The 24,716-nt window shown below is 48.2% G+C and overlaps 1 protein-coding gene across 2 annotated transcripts in view; it reads left to right on the top strand.

The window, feature by feature from the left end:
• SH3RF2 (SH3 domain containing ring finger 2) overlaps positions 1-24,716 on the top strand; it is a 113,404-nt gene that overhangs the window by 67,003 nt on the left and 21,685 nt on the right. For both annotated transcript variants that reach the window (XM_081137340.1, XM_081137339.1), the window contains exons 6-8: positions 14,543-14,634; positions 16,148-16,318; positions 22,752-22,984. In XM_081137340.1, the coding sequence (XP_080993466.1) occupies positions 14,543-14,634; positions 16,148-16,318; positions 22,752-22,984 (496 nt within the window). The remainder of the gene's footprint in view (positions 1-14,542; positions 14,635-16,147; positions 16,319-22,751; positions 22,985-24,716) is intronic.

Genomic DNA, 24,716 nt, shown 5'->3' with positions numbered 1-24,716 from the left:
AGCTTAAAGAAAAAGGAGCTAATTTTATGGTGTGGGTAGCAGGTGCCAGGCCCAGTGCCAGGGTCTTTTTATTATTAATATTATTGATTTTGAGAGAGAGGAAAAAAAACACACATCAATTTGTTGTTCCACTTATTTATGCATTCACTGATTTTATCTGGATGTGCCCTGAGCAGAGATCGAACCCGCAACCTTGGTGCATCGGGTTGACGCTCTAACCAACTGAGCTCCCTGGCCAGGCCTAATGCCAGGTCTTACATACACCGGCCTCTGTGAATACGTGAAGAGATGTTATTATTTCTGCTTTGGATGGAGAAACTGAGACTCAGAGAGGCTAAGTAACTGGCTCAAAGTCACTCAGCAAATACAGTTCAGGGTTTGGGTAAAAACCAGGTCTGACTGTCCTTCAAACTCATGTTCTTTCTCTACCCAAGTGGCGGGAATGGGGCTTTTCACGTGCTGACTTAATTGCTCACGGGGAGAATTTAGGAGCGGCTCTGGGGCGGCGGCAGGAAATGGGGGCACTTTTGCCACGTGTCTGGCAGCTATTACAGGCCCAGGATCTGAGCCTCACTGATTCTGTACCATCCCAGCTGGGGCTACAGTGGGCCTGGGAGAGACCTGGGCTTATTCAGCAAATAAACTACCGCACTGGCCTTCTTAGGGCACGCACTGAAAACCGGGTCCCCACAGGCTTTCCCCGCGAGGGTGTCTACAGAGGGCACAAAACGGGCAGGTTCTTAACAGATTGCTGCACGGAAAAGTGAGACACGGGCCCCTCCCACAGCCCTTTGTTAATGCTTCAGGAATTTTATTTGGGGTGGGCGACAATGTTCTCCAAAAAGAAAAGGAAAGAGACATTTTTAAGGAAATGGACCATTTTTATTCCCCCCAGGAATGTTTATTGTAGATCAAAGCAGGGGCTTTGGGAGATACAATACCCATCCTCCCCTTCCCACTTCAAAACAATCAAGCCCTGGTGGAAAATTGCACTAGGAGATGCATAATAAAACCTGCTTGCATATGCAAAGAACGCTGCGAACCCCGGAGCCTGTCTCCAGACCCTTCAGCCGGGAAAGGCTGCCTTCTCACGGCTGACACTGGGGCAGCCCCAAGGACACAGAGGGCAGGGTCAGAAATGCAAACAAATCTTTATTCCCTCTCGCTGGCTCCGCTCAAAACGCCCCGCCGAGCTCTCGGGCCTTTCCCTGCCACCTTGGCCTTGACCTGAGCCACGGCGATCAGAGAAGGCTCGCTGGCCTTCCGGGGCCTGTTCGCAAACACGGTGCACCTAGCATGTGCCGTCTTCCATTCATTCAATAAAGATTTACTGAGTCCCTACACACACTTACTATCTGACCCTTTAAGGATAGAGTAGCCGGTGCCCCTGGCCCCTCCAGGGTCAATGCCAGCTGAGCCCGACATGGAGAAACGTTCAGAGAAGGCTTGTGCTGAATGTGTGCATGAAGACGCGAGGAAAGCCCAGTGGATGTATATGTACCAATGTGCATGCGTCCACGAGCGTAGACAAGAGACTGAATAATGGATGGATTGGTAAGTGATTGAAGGGTGTGATGAAAGAAAGAAGGTATAGATGAGTGAGGGATTTCTTTTTTTCTTTTTTCTTTTTTTTAAATATATCTTTATTGGCTTCAGAGAGAGGAAGGGAGAGGGAGACAGAGAGATAGAAACGTCGATGATGAGAGGGTCATTGATCGGCTGCCTCCTGCAGGCCCCCGACTGGGGATCGAGCCTGCAACTTGGGCATGTGCCCTGACTAGGAATCGAACCCAGATCGCCTGGATCCTAGGTCAATGCTCAATGATTGAGCCCCGCCCGACCAGGCGAGTGAGGGATTTCTTACAAGAGTGAGCAATAAAGAAATATGTATGTGATTGACAGGGTGGGTAAGCAAGTAAATGCAGGCTATGGGGTCTCTGCAAATGGCACATAGCAGGGATAAAGGGTGTCACCGCCGAGCTCTGCTGATCTCATCACTTTCCCTGCTTGCTCATGCCCTGCCAGACGTGGGGATTTTGAGCTTAGTCAGTGCCCTCCCTTGCTGAGGGTGTGCCCAGGCTTTTGTGCTTTAGCGCTTTAGCATCTGGGGCTTCTGTCAGGAGGACAAAGCACCTGCACCCCTGGGCGTGGAGCCAGTCAGCCACGCCCCGGAGACTGGCCTCCCGTACATGGAAAAAGTGTGCCCGCAGCTGACGTGTCCTCAGCCCCGTCCCTTCCCTGCGCTACAGGTGAGCAGGGCCTGTTTCTAAAGCTGGGTGTCCCCTCAAAGGCAGGCTTTCCAGGTGCAAGGAATGGGTAACAGGCCACTGTGGGATGAAGTTCATGGCCAAGGTCATCCTACTCAGAATAGGAAATACCCTGTCCCTCCAGTTATTCTGTTCCCTTTATAGCGCATATTTGATTAGTCTGTTTCCTTGCTTTTTGTTTTGAGTGTGATTGCTGTTTTGCCGACTCCCTCACTAGAATAAAAGCTCCATGAGGGGAGAGCCCAAGCACACAGAAATCTCAATAAATATTTGTTGAAAATGAGTGAAACGTGGTCTGGAAAACAAGTCAAGTAAACCAACCACTTGAACTAGTACCAAGATGTGATTCCCCTCTCCCAAAGGTGGACCTGGGCAAACTCCTGACTCAGCCCAGCCATGGGGTGCAGAGAGCTAGGGGGCTTGTCTGAGGCTCCAGCCCTCACGGACTCCTGCAGACCCCTCCAGCCCCGACAGCCAGCGCTCCCTCCTTCCTCCAACATGCGCCTGTGCCTTGCACACAGTAGGGGCTCTGAAGTCAGGAGGTTTAGGTTTGATTCCTGGCTCTGCTTCCTTGCTGGCTCTAGGGCCTTGGACAAATTACTACCATTTTGCCTTGACTTTCTGGTCTGTAAAATGGGAATGGGAATGATAATAATAGTATATAGCCCTTTGGTTTGTTGTGAAGATCCCATGAAAGGTGAGATGCAAACAGCCGGGGTCGCCAAGTGAAGGGAGAAGGCAGCAGAGGGCCTGCTCGCAAGGTGGGCACACCTCTTTGGGCACCAGAGGTTGGGCCTTTGGGGCAGGGATGGTGGCCTCAGTGGCTGCCAATCAAAACTATTTAAATCTAATTGGAGACAGTAAGGGACAAGCTTCTCCTGATTTCTGCAGAACCTTTCAATCCAGCAAGCCTGCTCTACAGATAGAGGCTTTAAGCAGTGGCTTTGGAAATGCCCCGTGTTCTTTTCATTCATTGTAGATCCCTGAGCTTGTCTCTAGAAAGAATACCAGGATCTTGGTGGACTTTGCAGCCATGTCCTATCAGTCCCATGAGAAGGGAAAATGGTTACTTGACCAGCCACATTAGAGGTCTCGGCCTCTGTGCGGGGTGTTTTCCCAAGGTCTCCTACAATAGTGATCCAGAAGAGGAAACAGCCTTGCCAACGAGAAAGGTACCAGGCAATGTTTCAGGGTACCACGGGGGCTCCAGGTCCTACGGTTTCTAAGATTGTAAATCCTTCATTTATCGAGGGGGCTTAGTTACTCAAGGGGAACAAGACATCTGCTTTGACAATTTAGTGGGGCAGTGAGCACTTAGCTTTGTTTTCTTTCTAAGAATGTCCACTGTGGTTGCTGTGATATCCTTCAAGACTTTTCAAAAATAATAAGAGGCAACCAGTATATGTCAAGAAGTTAACTTTCCCAAGATGCCAAGTGAACTTGAGATTGTCAGATGATTTCTGGGCTCACTAAATTCTTCAGAATGGAATTTTTTTTCCAATTTACTTCCTTTGCAGTCCTGCTTCAATTTGCTTCTCCAGCTATCTCCCCCAAAGTGAGACTGAAGACCTATAAAAATTGACAGGTCCTCAGAGAAAAACCTATTAAACCTCACTGAGACCAGAGGAAGGAAGTCAGGACCAGGCAGGCTAAATAATTTGCCCAGGGCTGCTGGCAGAAGAGCAGCAAAGCAGCGAGCCATGCCAGGAAAGTCTGAATCCAGAGCCCAGGTTCCTAACGATTACGCGGTGGTGTCTCTTGACCGGTCTTGGTCTGCTATTTCCCCGCCCAACTCTACCTGCACATCCATGCTTCTTAGTTCAGGAAACAGCTGTCAGTCCCACTCTCTGCACCACAAAAAGCTACTTTCTAAGGACATAAGGTCATATAGCCTGTATCAGAGATGGGTGAACATGGACATTTCTAGATGTTCAGAGACTGCTCATCTTTGGGATGCTCATGTCTGGACAACGTGAGGGAAGGATGGACAGAAGGCTTATCGCATGGTCTGCACTGTCCTGGTGAGCAGTGGCCTTTGTCGCCAGTCCCCAGGTTCTAGCAAGGTGCCAGTACCTAGCAGATGTGCAACAAGCATCTTCTATGAGTAAATGCCTCGATGGGACCCATGGCAGACTTAACAGGAACTTTGCTTGTTTAAATTTTATGGCCTTTAATGAAGCCTAGTAAGAGGATTTAATTACAATCATGGCCAAGCAGTTACTTCTTCGAGTGGACTGTTATGGCTAGGAGGACAAGGGTTATAATTAAGGTTTTGGTATTTCAAAAACCACTAATAATCCTCACCCATCAGACTCTGCTTTGGTGCTAAAATCCTGCCTGGAGGGCAGCAGGCCCTTTGGGCTCGGGAAAGCATGGGGTAGGAAACAGAAAGGGGAGTGACAGGGCTGAGGACACTGTGTGCCCAACCAACCAAAGGACTCAGCGTAGGGAACAGGATTTTGTCATTGTGGTTTGAGGTGAGGGTTGCATTTTCTGCCTTTTTCCCAAGAAGCCAGTGCAGAGCACAGCTATATAGAGGGTCAGCCCTCACCCTTCACTGCACCCTCCAGGGTGCATGAGAATATCCCAGTCCAGTGTCAGGAAAGAGATTCCCAACAACATGTCCCCACACCTAGGGCCAATGGCTCATCGCTGGATCCTACCCAGAGGGGATCTGGACTATTGGGGCTGGCCCTTGTGTCCCAGAGAATGAATCTTTTCTTCTGAAACCCAGTCCCCTGAGGAAGTTCTGTCACCTGCCTCTTCTCCCTGTACATCTGCCTTGTGTCTCCCATCTCGTAGCAGCAACAATGGAAGCTGTTTATTGGTGCTTCGTAAGAGCCAGACATTGTGCAGAGAACTTTAATGCACGTTCTGATTGAATTCTCACAAGAATCCTATGAGGTAGCTACTACTATTGCCCCCTTTTATAGATGAGGAAACTAAGGCTCAGAGGATTTAAGTCTGAGTCTCACAAGCCAGTAGTAGGTCACAGTGTCAAAACTCAAACCCAGTTCAGACGGCCCCCAAAATCTATTCTCTTAGCAATGGCTGCATAGTGTCTCAGGGAGTTACGGAAATCCACCTAATCAGTGAGTGTCCCCAGGGTTCTCAAAGGACTTGAACTGACAGCATGGGGACCCACACCGGCTGGGGCTTTCCAAGCCTCTATGCAGATATTCCAGGCATCCCCTCTTCTCCTGAACAGAAGCCATCAGGCAAATAAATAAATCAGGATTTATCTTCAGCAAACAGGGTTCACGAAAAAAAACACTTTATATCTGGTAAATAGCTCTTGGCAACCCTGCAGAATAGTATTATACCATTAAAGAAATTGAATCAATAATTTAAGATCTTTCCCGAAAGAAAACCCCAGGCCCAGACAGTCATCCAAGTGAGTTTTTCACACTTTCAAGGAGGCCATGCTTTCACTTTGCACAAACGCTTCCAAAGAATGGAAGAAGAGAAAACACTCCCCAATGTATTCATGAGGCTAAGACATTATTAATATCGAAACCAGAAAACCAACAACATAAGAAAGAAAATTTTGAGTTCTACCTTACTCATAAACCTAAATGCAAACCCTTCCCGTGTCTATTAGCCAACCAAACCCAGGAATATACGAAAATAAAATATATCACGATTAAGTTGGGTTTTTCCCAAGATTGGAAAAGGTTGGTTTAATATTACAAAATTAATTGGTGTATTTTATTATATTAACAGATTAAAGGAGAGAAACCAAGTGACCTTTTCACTAGATATAGAAAAATGATAAAATTCTATATCCATTCGTTCTACTTCTTAAAGTCTTAGCAAACTAGAAATAACAGGGAACTTCCTTAACACGATCAATGGAATCTATATAAAATCCCCAGCAAGCGTCATACTTAATGATGAAATGTTGAAGTCATTCCTTTCAAAATGAACAAAAAGAACAGAATGTCCATTGTGTTTCTGTCCCTCCCGGAGTGCCTGGCCAGGACAATAAAGCAGGCAAAAAAAATGAAAGGTCAAGTGTTTGAAAGGAAGAAACATAGCTGTCATTATGTGCAGATGGTAGTATTCTCTATATAAGGAACTCCAAAGAACCAGAAAAGTGTATTAGGAACAAGTGTGAGCTTAGCATGAGCTTGTATCCTGGACACAAATCAGTACAGGAAAGCAAATTATATTTCTGCACTCTAAAACAAAAACAAATAATTAGAAAAATAATTTTTTAAATACCATTTACAACAGCAACTAAATTCTTTAAGTCCCTGAGAATAAATTCAGCAAAAGACATGTAAGTCTTTTATGAAGAAAATTTACAAAGATCTTATTAAAAGACATGAAACCAGACCTAAAATAAACGAAGAGTTATGTCATGCCCTTGGATTGGAAGACTTAATGTCTTAGAGATATTGATTCTCCCAAAATCTGCCTATAAATTCTAATCCCAGTGGACTGTTTGTTTGTTTGTAATTCAAAAGGTGATTCAAAATTTTAAATGGAAGAACAAAAAGCCAACAGCGAAGTTACTTCTAAAGATGATGATGATGGAATTTGGTTGGGGTGAGGAGTGGGATCTATCGTACCCAATATCAGATTTTATTTATAAAGCTAGAGTATTAAGAGGGTGCATTTAGCACAAGGTTTCTGTTAAACCAACAGAACATACTGGAGAACCCAGAAATAGACACACCATGGAGACTGGATTTATGACAGAGTGCGCTGTGCCAATCAGAAGGAAGGATACATGATGGTGCTGGGCTAATTGGGTATCCATGTGGAAAAAAGATGAAATTGGATTCCCCTTGTCAAAAATCAATTCCAGGTGGATTAAACACTTAAATGTGAAAGGCAAAACTATAAAGCTTTTAGAAGACAATATAGAAGTACATCTTTATGACCCTGAGATTAAAAAATCATGTTCAAGATCATTTTAAATTGTGTTCAAGATTCCCATAAGGGAATATATTATAAATTTTACTATTAAAAAGAACTTCTGTTCATCAAAAGACATCACAGAGTAAAAATACAAGTGACAAATAGTTCGTATTCAAAATATTAGAACTCCATAACTTAATAAGAAAATAATAACCCAGTAAGAAGGGAAAATAGACAGAGAAGATGAACAGATATTTCATATAGGAAACAGGGAGTCAAATATACGGTGGCAGAAGAATTGACTTTGGGTGGTGGCACACAATGCAAGATACAGATGATGTATCATAGAATTGTACACGTGAAACCTATATAATTTTATTAACCAATGTCACCCCAATAAATGTAATTTTAACATAAAAACAAGAATGGCCCATAAACATTTGAAAAGAAACTCAAGCTCATTAGTACTCAGATAAATTAATTTGAAACCATAATGAGATATCACTTCATACCCCCCGTAGGCAGGTATTAGAAAGCTGGGCATTACCACATGCTGGTGAGATTGTGGGGTAACGGGAATTGTCATTTGCTGCTGGCAGAAGTGTAAATTGTTTCAGCCACACTGGGAAAAAGTTTGTTATTACCCAATAAAACTGAGCAGGCTTATACCCTATGGCCCATCAATTCCACTTGTAGGTGTATATGCTGGAAAGAGTCTTGTACGTGGCACAGGGGACATATACAAGAATGTTCACAGCAACATCATTCATAGCAGCCCAAACTGAAAATCTCCCAAGTGACACATAAATGATAGAATGGTTAAATTATGGCATATTCATACAATGAAATATGAGACAGCAGTGAAAATTAGCCACAAATATACACAAAAACTTAGTGTTGAGCAAAAGATGCAAGTCGCAGAAGAATGCACACAATGTGAATATGTTCATACTGGGTTTAAAAACTAGCAAACCTGCCCTGGCCTGTGTGGCTCAGTTGGTCGCTCATTGGCCAGTGCACTGAAAGGTTGCCGGTTTGATTCCCGGTCAGGGCGCATGCCCGGGTTGCTGGCTCGATCCCCAGTAGGGGGCGTGCAGGAGGCAGCTGACCAATGTTTCTCTCTCTCTCTCTCCCTCTCCCTTGTTCTTTCTAAATATCAATTAATAACACTTTTTCTAAAGTCTATTTAAAACCTAGCAAACCTAAACAACATTGGGGATATATTCCAAGGTGGTAAAAATTACACAGAAAAGCACTGGAATGATTAATACAAATTTTAGTATTGTAGTTACCCTGGGGCAGGTGGGGTGGTGGGTAGGGAGGGGATCTGATTATAGAAGAATATGCAGAGGAGCTCTAAGCACAATCTTCAATTTCAATTTTTCTTCTATTTTTAAGTCAGGTGGCATGTGTACAGGTATCAGTTTTATTATTCTTTAGATGGTACATAAAGTTATATACATTTATTTGGCTGCATAATGTATTTATAAAATTTTAAATTTTTAATTACGAAGGAAGTAACAGAGGAGGGGTGGGGATGGGAGGTGTGCAGAGGCCAGGAGTGACAGAAACAGTGTGGCCTGCTCCAAGGCCCGGGAAGAAGTGAAAGGGGGATGAGGAGCCCAGAGAGGAAGCAGGAGCCAGATCACAGACTGCTCTAAGTTTCGATGACTACCTGGCAGATATAAATTTAGTAGTGTTCACAGCTCAGGCAATGCTTACTCTCAGGGCAAATGAATAGCACTGGGCGGCTGCTCCTTTCTTATCAAGAGCAGGGAGGGTTGGCAGGCTGGGGGCGCTCTGAGGCAGGCTTAGGTGGGGAAGGAAGGGGAGCAGTCTGGCAGAAGGAGCTCTAACTGAGTTGGGGCCTCAGTTCTGACAGGGAAGGGAGAAAAACAAACAAAAACAACATAACGTTCCATGTGCCGCCAGATCTGTTGCATATTACAAGATCTGTTGCTCTTTACTCAGGGGGCTGGGCCTCTGTCTTTGATCCCAGTGGCAGGCAGGAGCAGTGGTCATCATGAACACAACACACGCAGGGGCTTAGATACAGAACATTGAATTTGGCTGGATGCTGTTTTTCTGGGATGTGCAAACATAACCAGGTGTTAATCTTGGTTTCCTACAGGAAGCGTTTCAAGCCTAAGGTCCTTACTTCTGGTGTCAACTGAACCACACATTTGCTGGCTACCTGCAGAAAATCATGTAATCTTTTTATCTCAGTTTCTTCCTCTGTAAAAATGGGGATAAAGACATTGAGGCCTGTGTACAATTAGTTAGCTCTAGAGTCATAGCATGTGAGAGTGAACTACCTCCTGACAATCAAGGCAAGCCTCTCCTGGCGCTATGGCCCAGAGCACCGTGAACTTCCCCACCCAACATGCACGGTGCTCATATAATCATGATTTAATTGCCTTCCAGGGTATAGATGGTGAGTTCCACATGGGGAAGGAGCCTTGTGTGTTCTGCTTATTGCATTAACCCCAGTGCTTAGGACCAAATAAGGTTCATACATTGCAGTTCCTGCATGTGGCTCTTAAGTCCCTTGATCTATAGAGAGGAAGGTGTTTTTAACTTTACAGAGACAGGTGGTCAACTCCAAATTATCCATAGTGGTGTGCACAGAAACTACCAGAAAATATCTAATTTTCTGTCTCTAACATGCTCTCCTCCCAACCCTGAAGGAACACTATGTAGGTTCCAGGCCCTTGTCGGCTCCTGGGAATACTGACAGGCAGGATCGCGGCGGGCTCCTCCGGAGCAGAGCACACTCTACTGAGGAAGACCGTCACCCCCCAGTGCCACAGTAGGGGCCGGGAGGGGGACAGCAAACTCACATTTTGAAAGCTGGGGACATTATCCTCCAGAAGAGAGGAGTAGGGTTGCTTGTTCCCATCCCCCACTGCACTCTGGGTCCTGCTCTCAGTCCAAGGCCTTGCAGAGCTGTGGCATAAAAGGAGGTGCTCCATCCCCCCCCCCCCACACTATATGCAGCAGCTACTCTCTTTGCAGATCCGAACAAGTGATATTTATTGAGCACCTACGATGTCCTGACAACTGCTCTGTGAGAGAGAGACCACTATTGCCCCATCGTACAGGCGGGGAAACGGAGGGTCCCCAGAATTCCATCACTCGCCCCAGATCACAATCCTGGTGACTGCTCGAGCCACATGCTGAGCGTGCAGCCAGGCCTGTGGGAGAGGCGGGGGGGCCAGCCGAGAGCTGGAACAGCTCTGTGCCAGGCCCCATGCCACCTCCCTCCTCATTTAACACCTCAGGACCCGAAAACACCCGGAGGCCACACAGCTGTGGATTCTTCTGTTTCTGATAAAGACTTCTTTGAAATGAGTCATTTCCTTCAAAAGGAAGAAAAATGTTTTTAGACTGTAGCAGAAATACCCACCCTCAAATACACAGCCACTCTCTCACGCTGCTCAGGTGCCCGAACCCTGGGCCAGGGAGCACCGGTTGCTGGAGGACCTCACGTCCAGCCTCAAACCTCTGCGGCACGGGGACCTGAGGTCACAGTCGACCCCAGGGAGCCACTCACTAGGCTCTTTACTCAGGGGGGCTGGGCCTCCGACTTTGATCCCAGTGGCAGGAACAGACCTGCTCCTCAGAAGCAGGCCTTCTACACAGTTGTCTTCATTTCCCGAACGGGGCCTCCATTTCTGTCTTGTTCTGTCTGCCTGCCTCCTTCCCTGCCAGCTGCTTTCTCCTCTGTCTTTACCTATCTTCCTCTCTTTTCCTATCACTCCAATCATGCACCCATCCGGTCATTCATTTATTCAGTTTTGTAGTTGCCCCTGCAATCTTTTTTCCCCACCCCCGGCACTTGGCAATCTTTCATCTCTTTTGTGTCTCTATAGCTGTGGCTTTTTTCAGGAATGTCATATGAAAGGCATCACAGAGCACGTAGTCTTGTGTGTCACGCTTCTTTTACTTGGGATGGTGTTAAGATTCACGTATGTCACTGGCTGCATTGCTGAGGCATGTGCCCCTCATTACACCACAATTTGTTTGCTCTTTCACCAGATGATTGGCGTTTGGGTTGTTTCCAGTTTGGGGCTAAAATGAACAGAGCTGCTATGAACATTCATGTGCAAGTCCTCGTATGGACATATGTTATCACTTCTCTTAGGTAAATACTTGTGAGCAGGATTGCTGAGTAGCGTGATACATGTATATTTAACTTTATTTTTTAAATGGCCAACCTGTGTTCCATGTGGTGGCACCATGTACATTCCCACCAACAATATTGCATCCTAGTTGCTCCAGCACTTGGTGTGGTCCGTCTTTATCATTTTAGCCATTCCCTTAGGTTTACAGTGGTATCTCACAGTGGTTTTAATTTGCATTTTTTTATAATTGTTGATGTTGAGAATCTTTTTATGCGCTTATTGCCCATTTCTTACTGGGTTGTTTGTCTTCTTCTAAGTGAATTGTAAGAATTTCCCCCATCGCTTTTTAATCTCCCTTCCTTCTTCCCTCTATCCCTCTGAATCTGTCTCTTTCTCCCATTGTGCCTCTGTCTCACTGTCTGACTCTCCCCCACTCTCAGTCACCCACCATTTCCCCCCTTCCTCTCCGTTGCCTCCTGCTCACTCGTGTTCTCCCTTCCCCTCCCAGACACCTCAGAACCTGAGAGTCTGACCTCCCTTCCCGTTCCATAATAGAAAGAATTCCTCCCCGCCATGGTGGCTCAGCGGTTTAGCACCCAGGAGATCAGGGTTTGATTCCCAGTCAGGGCACAGGCCCAGGCTGTGGGCTCGATCCCCAGTAGGGGGCATGCAGGAGGCAGCCGATCAATGACTCTCATCATTGATGTTTCTGTCTCTCTCTCTCTCTCCCTTCCTCTCTCTGAAATTAATAAAAAACATATTTGAAAAAGAAAGGAAGAATTCCATCACAAGCCCACCAATTCCAGTCCTGGCCAGGTTCCATGGACCAAATAGGAGGAAGTACCCCCTCCCCAGAGGAAGACCTAGAGAAGGAAAGAGAGTCCAGTGCGATGGAGGGGCGGCTTTGCATTCTGGCATCTCCCTCCTTCCTAGAGATTAATAGTGTTTATGGCTAGAAGGACTTTTTACTCAAACATAACATTGGAAAGTTGTGGGTGTTAGGTGAAGTTCATGCTGCCTAATCAGTGTTTCAACAGACGCTGCAAACATAAGATTAGTTGTTCGCATAACAAGGCTCTCCCTTGGCACAGCTCCCGAGTTTGGCAGGATACCTTGCCCAGTCACAGGGAAGGGGCTGCCTAGCCCAAAGTCCAGCTCCGTTTCCTCTCTGCTTGAGGGAACCGGTGTGACAATACCTGATTGCAAAGATCAGAACACCTTATGCAGTGTTAGGGAGCACCAGATGTGTGACCACGGAACACTTTTTTTTTAAGAGCTTCATTGAGATCGAATTCACATACATACAATTCATCCATCAAGGTATACAATTCAGTGGGTTTTAATATATCCACAGATATGTGCAACCATTACTACCACAATTTTACATTTCATCACTGCAAAGAGAAACCCTGTACCATTTAACTATCACCCCCATATCTACCCCTGTCCCCAGCCCCTAAAAACCTCTAATCTACTTTCTAGTTCTATAGGCTTGCTTATTCTGGACATTTCATATACATGGAGTCATGTGATGTAGTCTTTTTGCATCTGGCTTCTTTTAGCATAAAGTTTTCAAGGTTTACCCATGTTCTAGCATGTATCAATACATCATTTTTTATGGCTGAATAATATTCCATTGTATGCATATATCACATTTCATATATCCATTCACCAGTCAATGAACATTTGGGTTATTGACCTCTTTTGGCTATTATGAATAATGCTGCTGTGACATTTGTGTACCAATTTTTGTGTGGACCTTGGGTATGTACCAGGAGAGTCCTTACTGGGTAATATGGTAATTCTATGTTTAATCTATTGAAGAACTGCCAGACTTTTCTAAAGGACCTGCACCATTTTACCGTCCCATCAGCTCTGAATAAGAATTTCAGTTTCTCTACATTATCACCAGCACTTGTTATTATCTGACTGGAATAGTTTCTGATCCTATAACTGGATTCTCATAATGTCACACATACACACACAACCACAGATACACTTACACAACCATCAACTCAGACACACACAAAACTATAGTCATACATGCTTGCGCGTACCTCTAGATTTCACATACATACACATAGACTCCCAGATAGAGATGTACAATCATATATACAACCATACATACATATAATCACACACAGCATATATGCATTTCGATTTATAGACCCACATATATGAACATAGACATACAATATGCCAGTTGCTATCACACATCTACATACAATTGTCATGGGTTCCGAACAAACATACACGCTTGCACAGAGAGCCAGGGCCACATGCACTCAATAATGCATTCACACCCACCCAAACACTCAGGCACAACAATAACTGTACCCCAAAACAGAGCCCTATAAAGGCACGCCATTAGATATAGTTCCCATTCCTCAGGGGCGGGGACCTGAAGGCAGGGTGAACGTATTTACTCTGGATGGCATGGAGGCGGGTGAGGTCTCATTAGTCCCTGGTGTACTGGGCAGGAAAGCTTTTTCATTCATTTGTTCTTTAAGCTACAACAACTTACTGAGCACATGAGAAACAGTGATAAACAAGACATAGCTCCTGCCCTCATGGGACTTAGGAGTCTAATGGGGGGATGGTTAGTAAATAAGAAAACAGGCCCCGTTTGTGACACATGCCAAGGAGGAAATAAGCAGAGTAATAGGTGAGATAACAGGCGAGGTCCCGGGACAGCAGACGGTTTCCAGGAGCTTGGAGCTGTGCCGCTCCCTCTTTCACCCCGGACTCATGAACGCGCGAGGTGGGCAGGGCCTGTGCTACCTGGTGTCGCATTTGGCTTTGGACTGCCTGGGTGAGCTCTCTCTCAGCCTCATCCAAAAACGCCGATAACAGTTTAACAACGACTCCATTTGCTTGTAAAACACTTCGAAGCGCCTGCCAAGTGCTAAGTTCTCCATCAACATCATATTCCGAGAGAAAGAGGTTTTCACAGAGGCAGGTGCGGGCCCTGGGGGGCCGGCGGGGAGGGGCCAGGGGCCTGGCAGTGCCCTTGACTGAAAATCCGACTGGCCTTCACCCCCTGCCGAATCTGAGCAGCCTTGGAACGCAGCCTTGGCACGCCACCCGCCACCCCACCCCCAGGACATAACCCAGTCTATCCCCGCCCCGCTCTTCCCACAGCCACAACCGAAGAGGTGGCAACGACGGGCGGCGCTGGGCGCGCCCCGGGTGCCAGCTGCGTCAGGCCTTCCTGCAGCGGCTCTGCCTGCGGGCCTGCCTGCGGTGCCCGCTGGCTCAGCGCGCCTGTCTTTTCTGTCTGTGTAGGTCAGCATGTATCACGCCACACCCGCCTCCCCAGGACATGCCACGGCCATCGTCAGTCTGCCCGGCTCCCAGCAACACCTGGCAGCTAACATGTGAGTAAAAAGCTCAGCCCTCCGCCCCCGGTCCTGGCACAGAGGGGACATCACTGCCGTCCCTCTGCCATTGAGCATCACCGCTCCCAAACTATCCCATCCAGAGGCAACAGCTACCCCCACCTTTAAAATCGCCAATGGAAATAAAGGTGGAAAATACAAATTAGCAGAGCTCATTATCCGAGCTCATTATTTCACAAAGTAGAAAGAGACCGGAAGGTTACATTTCAAAATATTGCTGGGAAATTGCATATTGAGCCATTTCTATTGCCTTCCTTTAGATTCAAAACGTTGGTTATAAATAGATGTTGCTTTAGTAATCACTGAAAAATAAATGTAGCATCTTCTAGGGGGGATAAAAACTTTTTTTTTTTTTTACTACCTACTAAGTAACTGACCCTTTATTGAAAGTATCTTGCATTCATGCTGGATGCTTTCTGGGTTTTGCCACACACTTTAATGTTAAAGGTTAATTTTTTTTTTTTAATATATCTTTATTGATTTCAGAGAGAGGAAGGGAGAGGAAAAGAGAGAGATAGAAACATCAATGATAAGAGAACCATTGATCGGCTGCAGCCCGCAACCCGGGCATGTGCCCTGACCGGGAATCGAACCCCGATCGCCCGGATCCTAGGTCGATGCTCAACCGCTGAGCCACGCCCGGCCGGGCTAAAATATTTTTTATATGCAAATAGTGTAAATAGTTTTCGCCATATGGGATCATAAAAGGATGATTATAGAAGGATGACAGACCACAAGGGTTGTCTTTTTTAACTGAAACGCTAACAACTGTCTAGTTTTATTTCCCCCAAAACCACAAACTGAGTAGTAACTGAGTCTCTAGCCAACAGAGAGGAATAAAAACCCCAAAACAAGCCTTCAGATGCAGCCTTGCAGATGAGAACACTCTGCCCCCAGCCCTCCAGTGCCTCAAGGCTCTAGAACCTAGAAGGACTTGCCAAGGTCTAGCTTGAGGGCCACAGACTGGTAACTCCTGAATCTGGCACCACCAAGTGGGTCATTTCTAAGGCTTCAGCCAGCCAGGTAGTCTCACTTCCACAGCCTCAGTACTCCCTAGGGTCTCCACCCCAGCTCATACCTGGACGTGACCGACCGCCTGACCCTGTGGACTTTGAGTGGAAAGCACTGCTCTAACCCGGGGACGTTTTTGCCACGTTAAGCCCATTCCCTCCATCCCGCCACACAGCCAGCATTCCACCTTGTGCCAAAGAACTAAAGTTAACCCTGCTTCCCCTTGCCATTGTCAAGCTGTGTGACACTCTACAGAGGGAGGTGAGGGGACCTGGAGAGGGCAGGGATCGGGGCCCCTCCTCTGCTGTTTTCGCCAGCTTCTGCCACTTTTATCTGCCTTATGCTGAGGTTTCAGTTTTGAAAGGCTGTTCTTGCTAACCACTGGGCTGAGGTGCCGTCTCCCTTGGCCCTTTGCCGCTTGCTTCCCTGCCCTCCCCTGGGGTGCTCGCCTTCACCCTTCACCTGTTCCCTGTGCCCCCAGGTTCGTAGCCCTGCACTCCTACTCCGCCCACGGACCCGACGAGCTGGACCTGCAGAAGGGAGAAGGCGTCAGGGTCCTGGGGAAGCACCAGGACGGCTGGCTCAGGGGCGTCTCCTTGGTCACCGGGCGAGCGGGCATCTTCCCCAACAACTACGTCATCCCCATTCTCAGGTGCGTCCCCTCCGATCCCAGGCGTCAGGGTATCCAGTCACCTAGGCCAGAGCCACCTGTGGGTTGAACTGCTGAAGGACTCGACGCTCTTTCAGAGTGTGGGCCAGGAAACAGCTTTTGCTCTAGTGCCCTCCTAACGCTTTAATTTTAAAAGAAAATAATAAAAATAGTTGTCTTTTCTATAGCTCTTCACAGGTGACAAGCTCTTTAGCATTTTTTAATGTATTATCTATGCCCAGGGCTCCTTTTTTTTTTTTTTTTAATTCATCTTTATTGTTGAAAGTATTACAGATGTCCCCTCCCCCCGCCCCCCATAAGGTGGATATTATTTTACAAATGAGGAAACTGATGTGCAGAGTTAAGCAACCTGGCCAGGAACTAGGTTTCAGGTTTTCTGTACAAACACCAAAACTCCCACCTCACGTCCCCACCGCGACGCTCCACCTAGTGGCAGAATGGGGAAATGTGACGGCCAGATGACACCCGAGTGCCCCAGGAACCCTCCCAGGACGCTGGGCCTTGAGCAGAGTTTCCGTGAACTCAGACCATCCGCACCCCAGGCCACATGTTAGTTACCCTGCGGGTCTTCGTCCAAAACTGCTTTTCCACCCTCGGGCATTCTCTGGGGGACCTGATCATTTCACCGCCCACAGTGCGTGTAGCCACCTCCTACCACAACCACCAAGCACGCGAGCCCCAAACTACCCACGCCCCCCCCACCTTCACCCCCACCAGCCCAGGCAAAGCCACGGCCGTGAGGCCATCACCACATCAAATGCTGTCTTTATGACATCCCAGAGAGTCATAATCCCGAGGAAAGTGATAACCTCATGGTACTCCATGGGGCCCACGCCTGGAGTCATATGTTCAGTTTGGGGGACCTTCACGTAGGTGAGGCACTGAGTCCGGAGGAGGGCAGCAAGGATGGTGAGGAGAAAAAGCCATATCACGGAAAAAAACAAAGAAGGGCCAGAGGGACCATCATAGACTGTGCAGGCCAGGAAACATTTGTCCCATGAGGGGGCAGTGAACCAGTGGCTACAGCTTAGAAGGTTGTGGTTCATTAAAAGGCTCCGCATCAGGCTAGCCGGTGAGGTGGTGGACCCCCTTTTTAGGGAGAGTACAGGCAAAGTCTGGGTCCCCATAGGTCCCGGTTTGCGTTAAGAGACTGGCAGAAAGTTGGAACACAAGATCATTTATTATTCCCTTCAAAGGAAGGTTCTTGGATTTCATTAGAAAGTTGTAAAATCTCCAAAAGCAAACTAAGGGTGTCTATAACTGATGCTTTAATTCATTTATTCAACAAATATTGATTGAGCACTGACAGGTGACAGTCACCTTTCTAGATACTGGGAGAAACACCAGTGAACAAAATACACAAAATCCCTGCCCACAGGAGATTGCACTCTAGTGGAGCAGACAGACAGAAAACAATGTATAGGTAATCTATGTGGTGTGTTAATGCTAAGGGCTAAGAAGAAAAGTAAATCAGGGAAGGGGCATAGAACTTGCGGGGGCGATTGAAGTTCTAGCAGGTTGGGGGGGGGAGGGATGGCCTCACAGACCAATGAAGGGGGGAATGAAGGAACTGAAGAGGTGAGCCGTGTGGGTCTCGAAGGAAGTGTATTCCAGGCCAAAGGGACAGCAAGTTCCTGAACAAAGGCCCTGGGGCGGGTGTGTGCCTGACAGGGAGGCCAGCAGGCCTGGGTTAAAGCCAGTGAGGGGTAGGTTAGAAGGAGATGAAGTCAGAATGGTGACAGGGGGTCAGATCATAGAGAATTTCCTAGGTCACAATGAGGAATTTGCCTTGAACCCTACTGCAGTGTTTTGAACAGAAAAATGACATGATCTAACTTAAACCTGAACCGGAATCCTTCCAGTTGCTGGGTTGAGAATAGACTGTCGAGAGGGAAAGCTGGAAGGAGAGAGACGAGCTGAGGAAATATTGTCATAATCCGGGGGAGAGGTGACGGTGAACTGAAGCAGGGTGCGAGCCACGGAGGGAGGGAAGCGTTAGATTCTGTCTATGCTCTGAAGGAAGAGACAACCGGATTTTCTGACCGATCAAGCATCGGGTGTGAAAGAATAGAGCGTTCGAGGTGAGTCCAAGCTCTGTGCCTGAGTCACTGGAAGAGGGAGTTGCCTTTTGCTGAGATGGAGGTGAAAATAAAACAGGAACAGGTTTTGGGGGACGAATGGAAGCTAAAGCTTTGTTTGCAACAGATTAACTCTCGATGCCTGTTAGTATTTAGTAGAGACGTTGGTTAAGTGTGCAAGGCTAGCGTTTAAGGAAGAGGTCCGGGCTTGAGGTGGCATTTAAAGCCCTAACTCTAGATGAAATCACCATGGTAGGATCAGGTGCAGGGGACATCCCGTCTTGGTGTGTTTCGGGGACAGTGAGCCAGGAGCTGAAATCTTCCAGGAATGAGGGGAGAGACCTGGGGAGAAATGATGACTGACTGCAACAAGACCGTAGGGGGCTGATACTATGAGTCAAAGCTGGGCGATGTGGAGGAAGGTGGGAGAATGGTCGAGAAGAGCTAATGAGGAGCTCGGAGGACGCCTGCCCTAACTCATGGACAGTTTCTTCCGTTGGATCTCACGTGAATCCCCTAGGGCCGTGCCTGCTCCTAGGGCGTTTGCTTACGCGTCAGGCCTTAGCCCAAAGTCCCGGTTATGCCGTGAAAGAACCGTTAGAATAAGAATGACCGTATAATTTACCATCCAAACTAGGACACTTTTGAGATAAGAGAGGGGCCCTTAACGCAGCGGGTGTAAACGGGCTCGCCTGGGAAATCCGGACGTGTGGTCGCCCTCACTGGAGCGTGTGCAGGGTCCCATCCCGTCCCGGTGTGTTTCGGGGCTCCAGCTTCCCTTTCTCGCCTCCTGGGCTGCTCCCCTATCGTGGTCATGGGCTCATCAAGAGCATCTAGACTCACGCCCTCCGGTGCGGCTGCATGTCAGACCGTGAATACAGTTTCAGCGCTAGCCTGCCACTGAGTCCATCTCCCCCACCCCTGCTCGCAGGAATCTGAACATACACGTGTACTGAGGTGCTACTGACGCTGGTGGGTGTTTTTGCTTCTAGAGAACCAGCATTTCCAAAAACAAGTCCCTGTCATAGGATATTCTCCTGAGGCCTCCTAGGTGACAGAGGACCAACGCTTTCTGCACGTGTACCTTTTCCCTGACGGCCTCCCGGACACAGAGAAAGTTCGTGTCCCCGCTAATCTTGGACATGGATGACGTATGTCCAGTTTGTCTGTCCGGGGCCAGTTCACCCTTGTTCTTAGCCTCCTTCCCACTGCGGGAGCTTCAGCTCCTCCCCTTCGTAGGGCTGAATGACGCTGTCCTGCGTCAGCCGCGTTGCTGCTACTTTAAACAGGCTGTGTTGGAACCGAGGGGTGGACACCGCGTTTCTGCTCTTTGGCTCTGTGTGTGTGTGAAGCGCCCTCACCCCGCTGTTTTCTGTTTGCAGCGTTGGCTCTGCACTGGAGCCAGCCCCCTTGGTGGGGGGCGTGCAGGAGGCAGCTGATCGCTGATTCTCTCTCATCGGTGTTTCTATCTCTTTATCTCTCTCTCTCTCAAATCAATAAAATCATATAGCGTTTAAGTTTTATAAATAGCCAGGGTTCGAAGGTGTGAGGTGCACCCTGAACATTTGAACCACTGCTCTTATTAGCATCACCCCTAATGAACTGAGCCAGCCAGAGTTTCAGGACTAACTGTGGATAGGCCAGAGCTGACCAACATGCCAAGGGTTTAGTTTAAGATTCACCGAGTGAGCCTTTTAATTACCAGGAGAGGAAAAGGCTGCTGTGCCGCCCAGAGCTCCAGCCCTCTATGCCAGATGGTGACACCAACGACCTGTCCTGTGTTGAGCACAACTAAATCCCTGCCACCGGGACGTGTTCCCCAGCTCCTGGAGGCACCCACTGGCTCAGGTTGTCATACAAAACAAACCCCTTCTCAATAGCACCAGCATCCCTTTAGGTTTCCTCCTTGTGCATAGTCTTGGTGGGAGGCAGACGTTTCCTCCCTTTTCAGAGGCTGAAGAAATGAACTCAACCCATCACCACAGCTAAGGGACAGGCTCGGCCAACCTGACACTGCCTCTCGGGATTTGGAAACCTGAGCAAGGGAGGAAAGAAGGGAGGCAGAGCTGAAACCGTTCACGGCGAGAGCACAAGCAGTGACATCTGACCCGCCAGACCCTTCCTGCTCTGGCTCCTCAGCAGCCTCCCCGGACCTGTTCCCAAGCCTTTTCCACACCCTGCCATCCTCCCCAGACATTCCCTTCCGCCCACTTAGCCGGGGCATTGCTCTGTCCTGCAAACTTCACCCAACACATGTGCCTCCTGGTGACTCAGGGGCCAGCACTCATTTCCCTTCAACTTTCTACACAGAACTACATAAAAATTGGCAAGACCCAAGCTCCCGCTCCACCGTGCGGCTACTGGCAGTGGGGAACACGGCAGAGCTGCCATCTGTATGGCCCCTTTCAAACACTGGGCAAGTTCTTAGGGCTCATGTCACAGATAGGAAAGGGCGGCCCAGGGGCCTGCACTCTAAAGCAGCACAGTGGAGCCAAGGGGAGGCACACGCGCTCCTTGCACTCAAGTCCACAATGTCTCCGTCTGCCCATCTAGAAAACAAGCATTGTGACGTCTGCAGGTCTGGGTATCATGGGGATTAATTAATATACGTGAGCAATGTGCTTTGATGTCAGAAGACAGTGCTAGGGAAGTGCTGAGCTTTGGCCAGAAGAAACAGAGGGGACTCCATGTTAGATAGAGGACTTGGGGTTTAGGAGTTTCTGGAATCAGCCTAGTGCTGGGCTAGAGAAAGGAGGCTGCACCTCAGTCTATAAACAGCCATGCAAGGAGAGGGCGGACAGAATGAAGCTGCTGTGGGTCTGGTTAACTGTATCGTGTCCTTGCTGCTGCTACTGGAACAGTTCTGGAACCATTCTCTCCTGCTTTCAGTTTGTTTTGCAGCACCCAGCACCTCAAGGCCTCAGTTCAAAAGACAGGCAGATGCAGACTCTGCCATGGAAGCCAGTGCTGGGGCCTCTCTCACCACCCAGCCCTTGCCTCCTTGCAGCCTGCACTGCTCCTGGTGGGCCGCCCACTCCCCTTCGACTGTCCGCATCACCAGGGGCCAGATGCAGGTTGACGGCTAAGGTCAAAGTCCCCTTGCCGCAGGCAGCAAATCAGGCCGCACATCCTGGGCAGGGTTGGCCACATTAAATGATGCCTTATTCATCTTTGTACAACACTGGCCAGCTCGTTATTAAACTACATACCCTTTTAAGCAAAAGGAAAGAAAAGGGGGAAAATCAGAGGAAATTACCTAAAGAGAAACCTAGAGGCATTGACAGGCAAGAAACCAGGAGGGAGGGCATCTCTGTGCCAGGGGCCATGGTCAAGTTGGTTATTCCCAGGTAATTAGCCGAGGCTATTTCATCAACAGAGTGACACAGTGATTGATGGACTGCTTAGTAGAGGCTGTGATGTTGGAGTCGAATTGGTACAAGGTCAAGAAAGGCATGTAGAGTGACAGCCATTCCCTGCGGAGCTCAAGGACTTGCAGGCTGGGAACAATGCAGAAGGGGTTGCTTGCTGTTTTAAAAAGTTTAATACGGGCATTTAAAATCAGTCCCCAAGATCAAAGAATTAGTGTCTTACAGAGGCATGTGGAGGGCCTCCCCACTGCTTTAATTCATTTCTTCCAAGCAGGATGCAGGTATTCCTTGCTACCAAGTGATGAAAGCTCTAACTAGCCGGAAGGTAGTGCTGCTCAGTGGTCTGAGGGCAGGTGATGTAGCTCAGTGGTAGAGCAGCCAGCCGGCCCAGACCTAGGTTCAAAAGTACAGTAGCTGCTTGGGCAAGTACCTGGAAATCTCCTTTTTTTTTTTTTTATCTATAAAATAGTGGCACTCGTAGTAACCTACCTCCAAGGGCTGTTGCAAAGGACCCATGAGATCATGTGGGCAAAGCCCCTGGCCATTGCCGGGCACACAGTAAGTGCTCAGTGTGTGTTAGCTGGAGCGACTGGCTTCAGAGCCCAAACCTTCGTGACAGCCATTCAGCAAACACTGGTTCGTAACTAAGATCTGCAGAACACGTAAGCCGTATAAAATTCCCTCCAAAGAGTTCAAAATCGAGTGGGAAAGTCCCTGAACAAGTGAGGACTCAGTGCTGCAAAGCAAGGGGAATACAGGGGGGCCCTGTGTGAGCGCCTCCGCCCCCTTCAGCACCCCGCAGTCAGCAGGGTGTGGGCTGAGGCCTACGGAGTTGGGCCTCGCGGATTCCATGGGGGGGGGGGGGGAACAGCCGTATCTGGGATATGGTTGGGGGCTGATTTTTAAACACAGGACTCTTCCCTGACCATTCTCCATTTCTTTTGAAAACAATTTCCCCCCCCCCCGCAGAAAGACATCTAGTTTTCCAGACTCCCGCGGCCCTGGGCTCTACGCCACATGGACGTTGTTGAGCTCTTCTGTGTCCTCGCAAGGCAGCATCTCAGAAGGTGATCCCCGACAGAGCCGCCCCTTCAGGTCCGTGTTCGTGCCCACGGCCGTCGTCAGCCCCGTGCGGAGCACAGCCAGCCTGGGGACTCCGGGACAGAGCCCTCCTCGGAAAGGGCGGGGCAGCATGAGAAAGAGTAAGTGGTGGCAGAGAGGTGCGTGCGCAGGGCTAAGCGGCCGGGAAACGGGGATCTGTGGGGGGGTCTCACGATTCCCAAATACCGAGCTGTCCTACTGGGTGAGCCTGACCGTCCTCCGGTCCCTTCGCACATGCATGTTGATGACGGCAGCCCTGAGCGCCATCCTGTTAGCAGAACACAGCCAAGGCGGATGCCGGCTCTCGTCCAGGGGGAGCAACCAACGCACTTGCTGCAGCTGGGCTTCTCAAACTAGGTTCCAGGGAACCCCTGGGGGGGGTCAGAAGGGAAACAAGGGGAGGAAGTGGGGGGAGAGGAAATGAAAGTGAAGAAGACAATGCTAAGAGCCCCTGAATCCCACTTTGTTATTTAACTAATACATGCGTGAGGTTAAAAAAAAAATTATATGGTACAGAAGTCAGTCTCCTTCATACCCTTAACTTCCAGTCTCAAGCTCTCTTCTGATCACTGCACTGTTCTGCGTTTTGCTTTTATTTTTTCCTATATAGCAGCCACTTGCACAAGTGGCAGTAATATAGAGCTTTCCTTGTAAAAGCCCTGCTTTTATCTCTAACACATTGGACTTCTACTTAAGACCTCATTTTCAGGGGTTTTATAAAGCGTTTGAAACCCACTGTTCTAAAAACGGCAAGATTGTTATTTATTTATACACCACTCTAGAAGCAGACAATGAGCCGAGCAAAGTAAACTAGATTCACTCTGCGTCCTCTGATTTAAACTGGGTTCTGCTCTCTTTAAAAAAATGATTCAATGGGAAGATGCAATGTGACTAACTAGTCAGAGCAAAAAAGTGGGACAGTATGCCACACAGGAAAATATCCCTCGAAAAGTCAGTATATCTTGGCTCCACCTACTCCCAGTGCTTTCATCTGGTCACCTGCTGGACCTCAGTGCCACTTCTCCTGCCTATCAGGTCTACCCGGCTGGCCTCCCCCCTCCTCCCTCCAGTACCTTCCTCCACCTTACCCCCCACCCCGCCCCACTGCACACAACTGATCCCATCATAACAGCCTTGGGCAAGTTACTGACCTCTTCAGTCTTCCGTTTTCTCATTTGTAAAATGGAAATGAAAACAGTACCAACCTCATCAGGGTTACTGTGTGGATTTAATAAAATAATCCACATAAGACTGATGGCACAGTGCCTGGCCCATAATAAGCTCTCGAGAAATATTAGCTATTTTCATAGTAATATTATTTTATCAGTCTCATCATTGCTGCTGCCACTAGCAGATCATCTTTGCTCCATCCAGAGCATGAGCTCACTGAGACTCAGCCTGGACGGCTTAGGAATGCTGAGCAGTGCATCCCACTGGCAACTGCTCCCAACTCCTTTCACGGGCTCACTCCCTACCTTTGCGCACATCTCGATTAGCTTGGAGCTTTGACTGCTTGCATTGTACGCATGTGTAATAAGAAAGCATTAGCTCTCTTGGAAGTTAGGAACCAAAGAAATATAGGTAAGACATCAAACCAATTTTTCACACATTTCTGGGAGCCTGAGGCCATGTCTGCCCAGCACCACTCTGACTTTCCAGGTCCCGGAGGCTTTCTCTCTCCCTTTTCCCAAGATGAGGCTGGTTGAGCTCTCAGTCTCCCTGAAGCAAAGAGAAACGACAGCAGAAATGACCCCGCAGGGCTGACAGTGGGAAATAAATGTCTACGTGGAGAGTTCAGGCTTGTAAATGGGACTGGCTTGCTCACAGAGTCTG

The sequence above is a fragment of the Miniopterus schreibersii genome (assembly GCF_964146895.1).
Source record: "Miniopterus schreibersii genome assembly, chromosome: 4".
Taxonomy (NCBI): Eukaryota; Metazoa; Chordata; class Mammalia; order Chiroptera; family Miniopteridae; genus Miniopterus; species Miniopterus schreibersii.
This window is presented reverse-complemented; position numbering and strand designations above follow the sequence as displayed.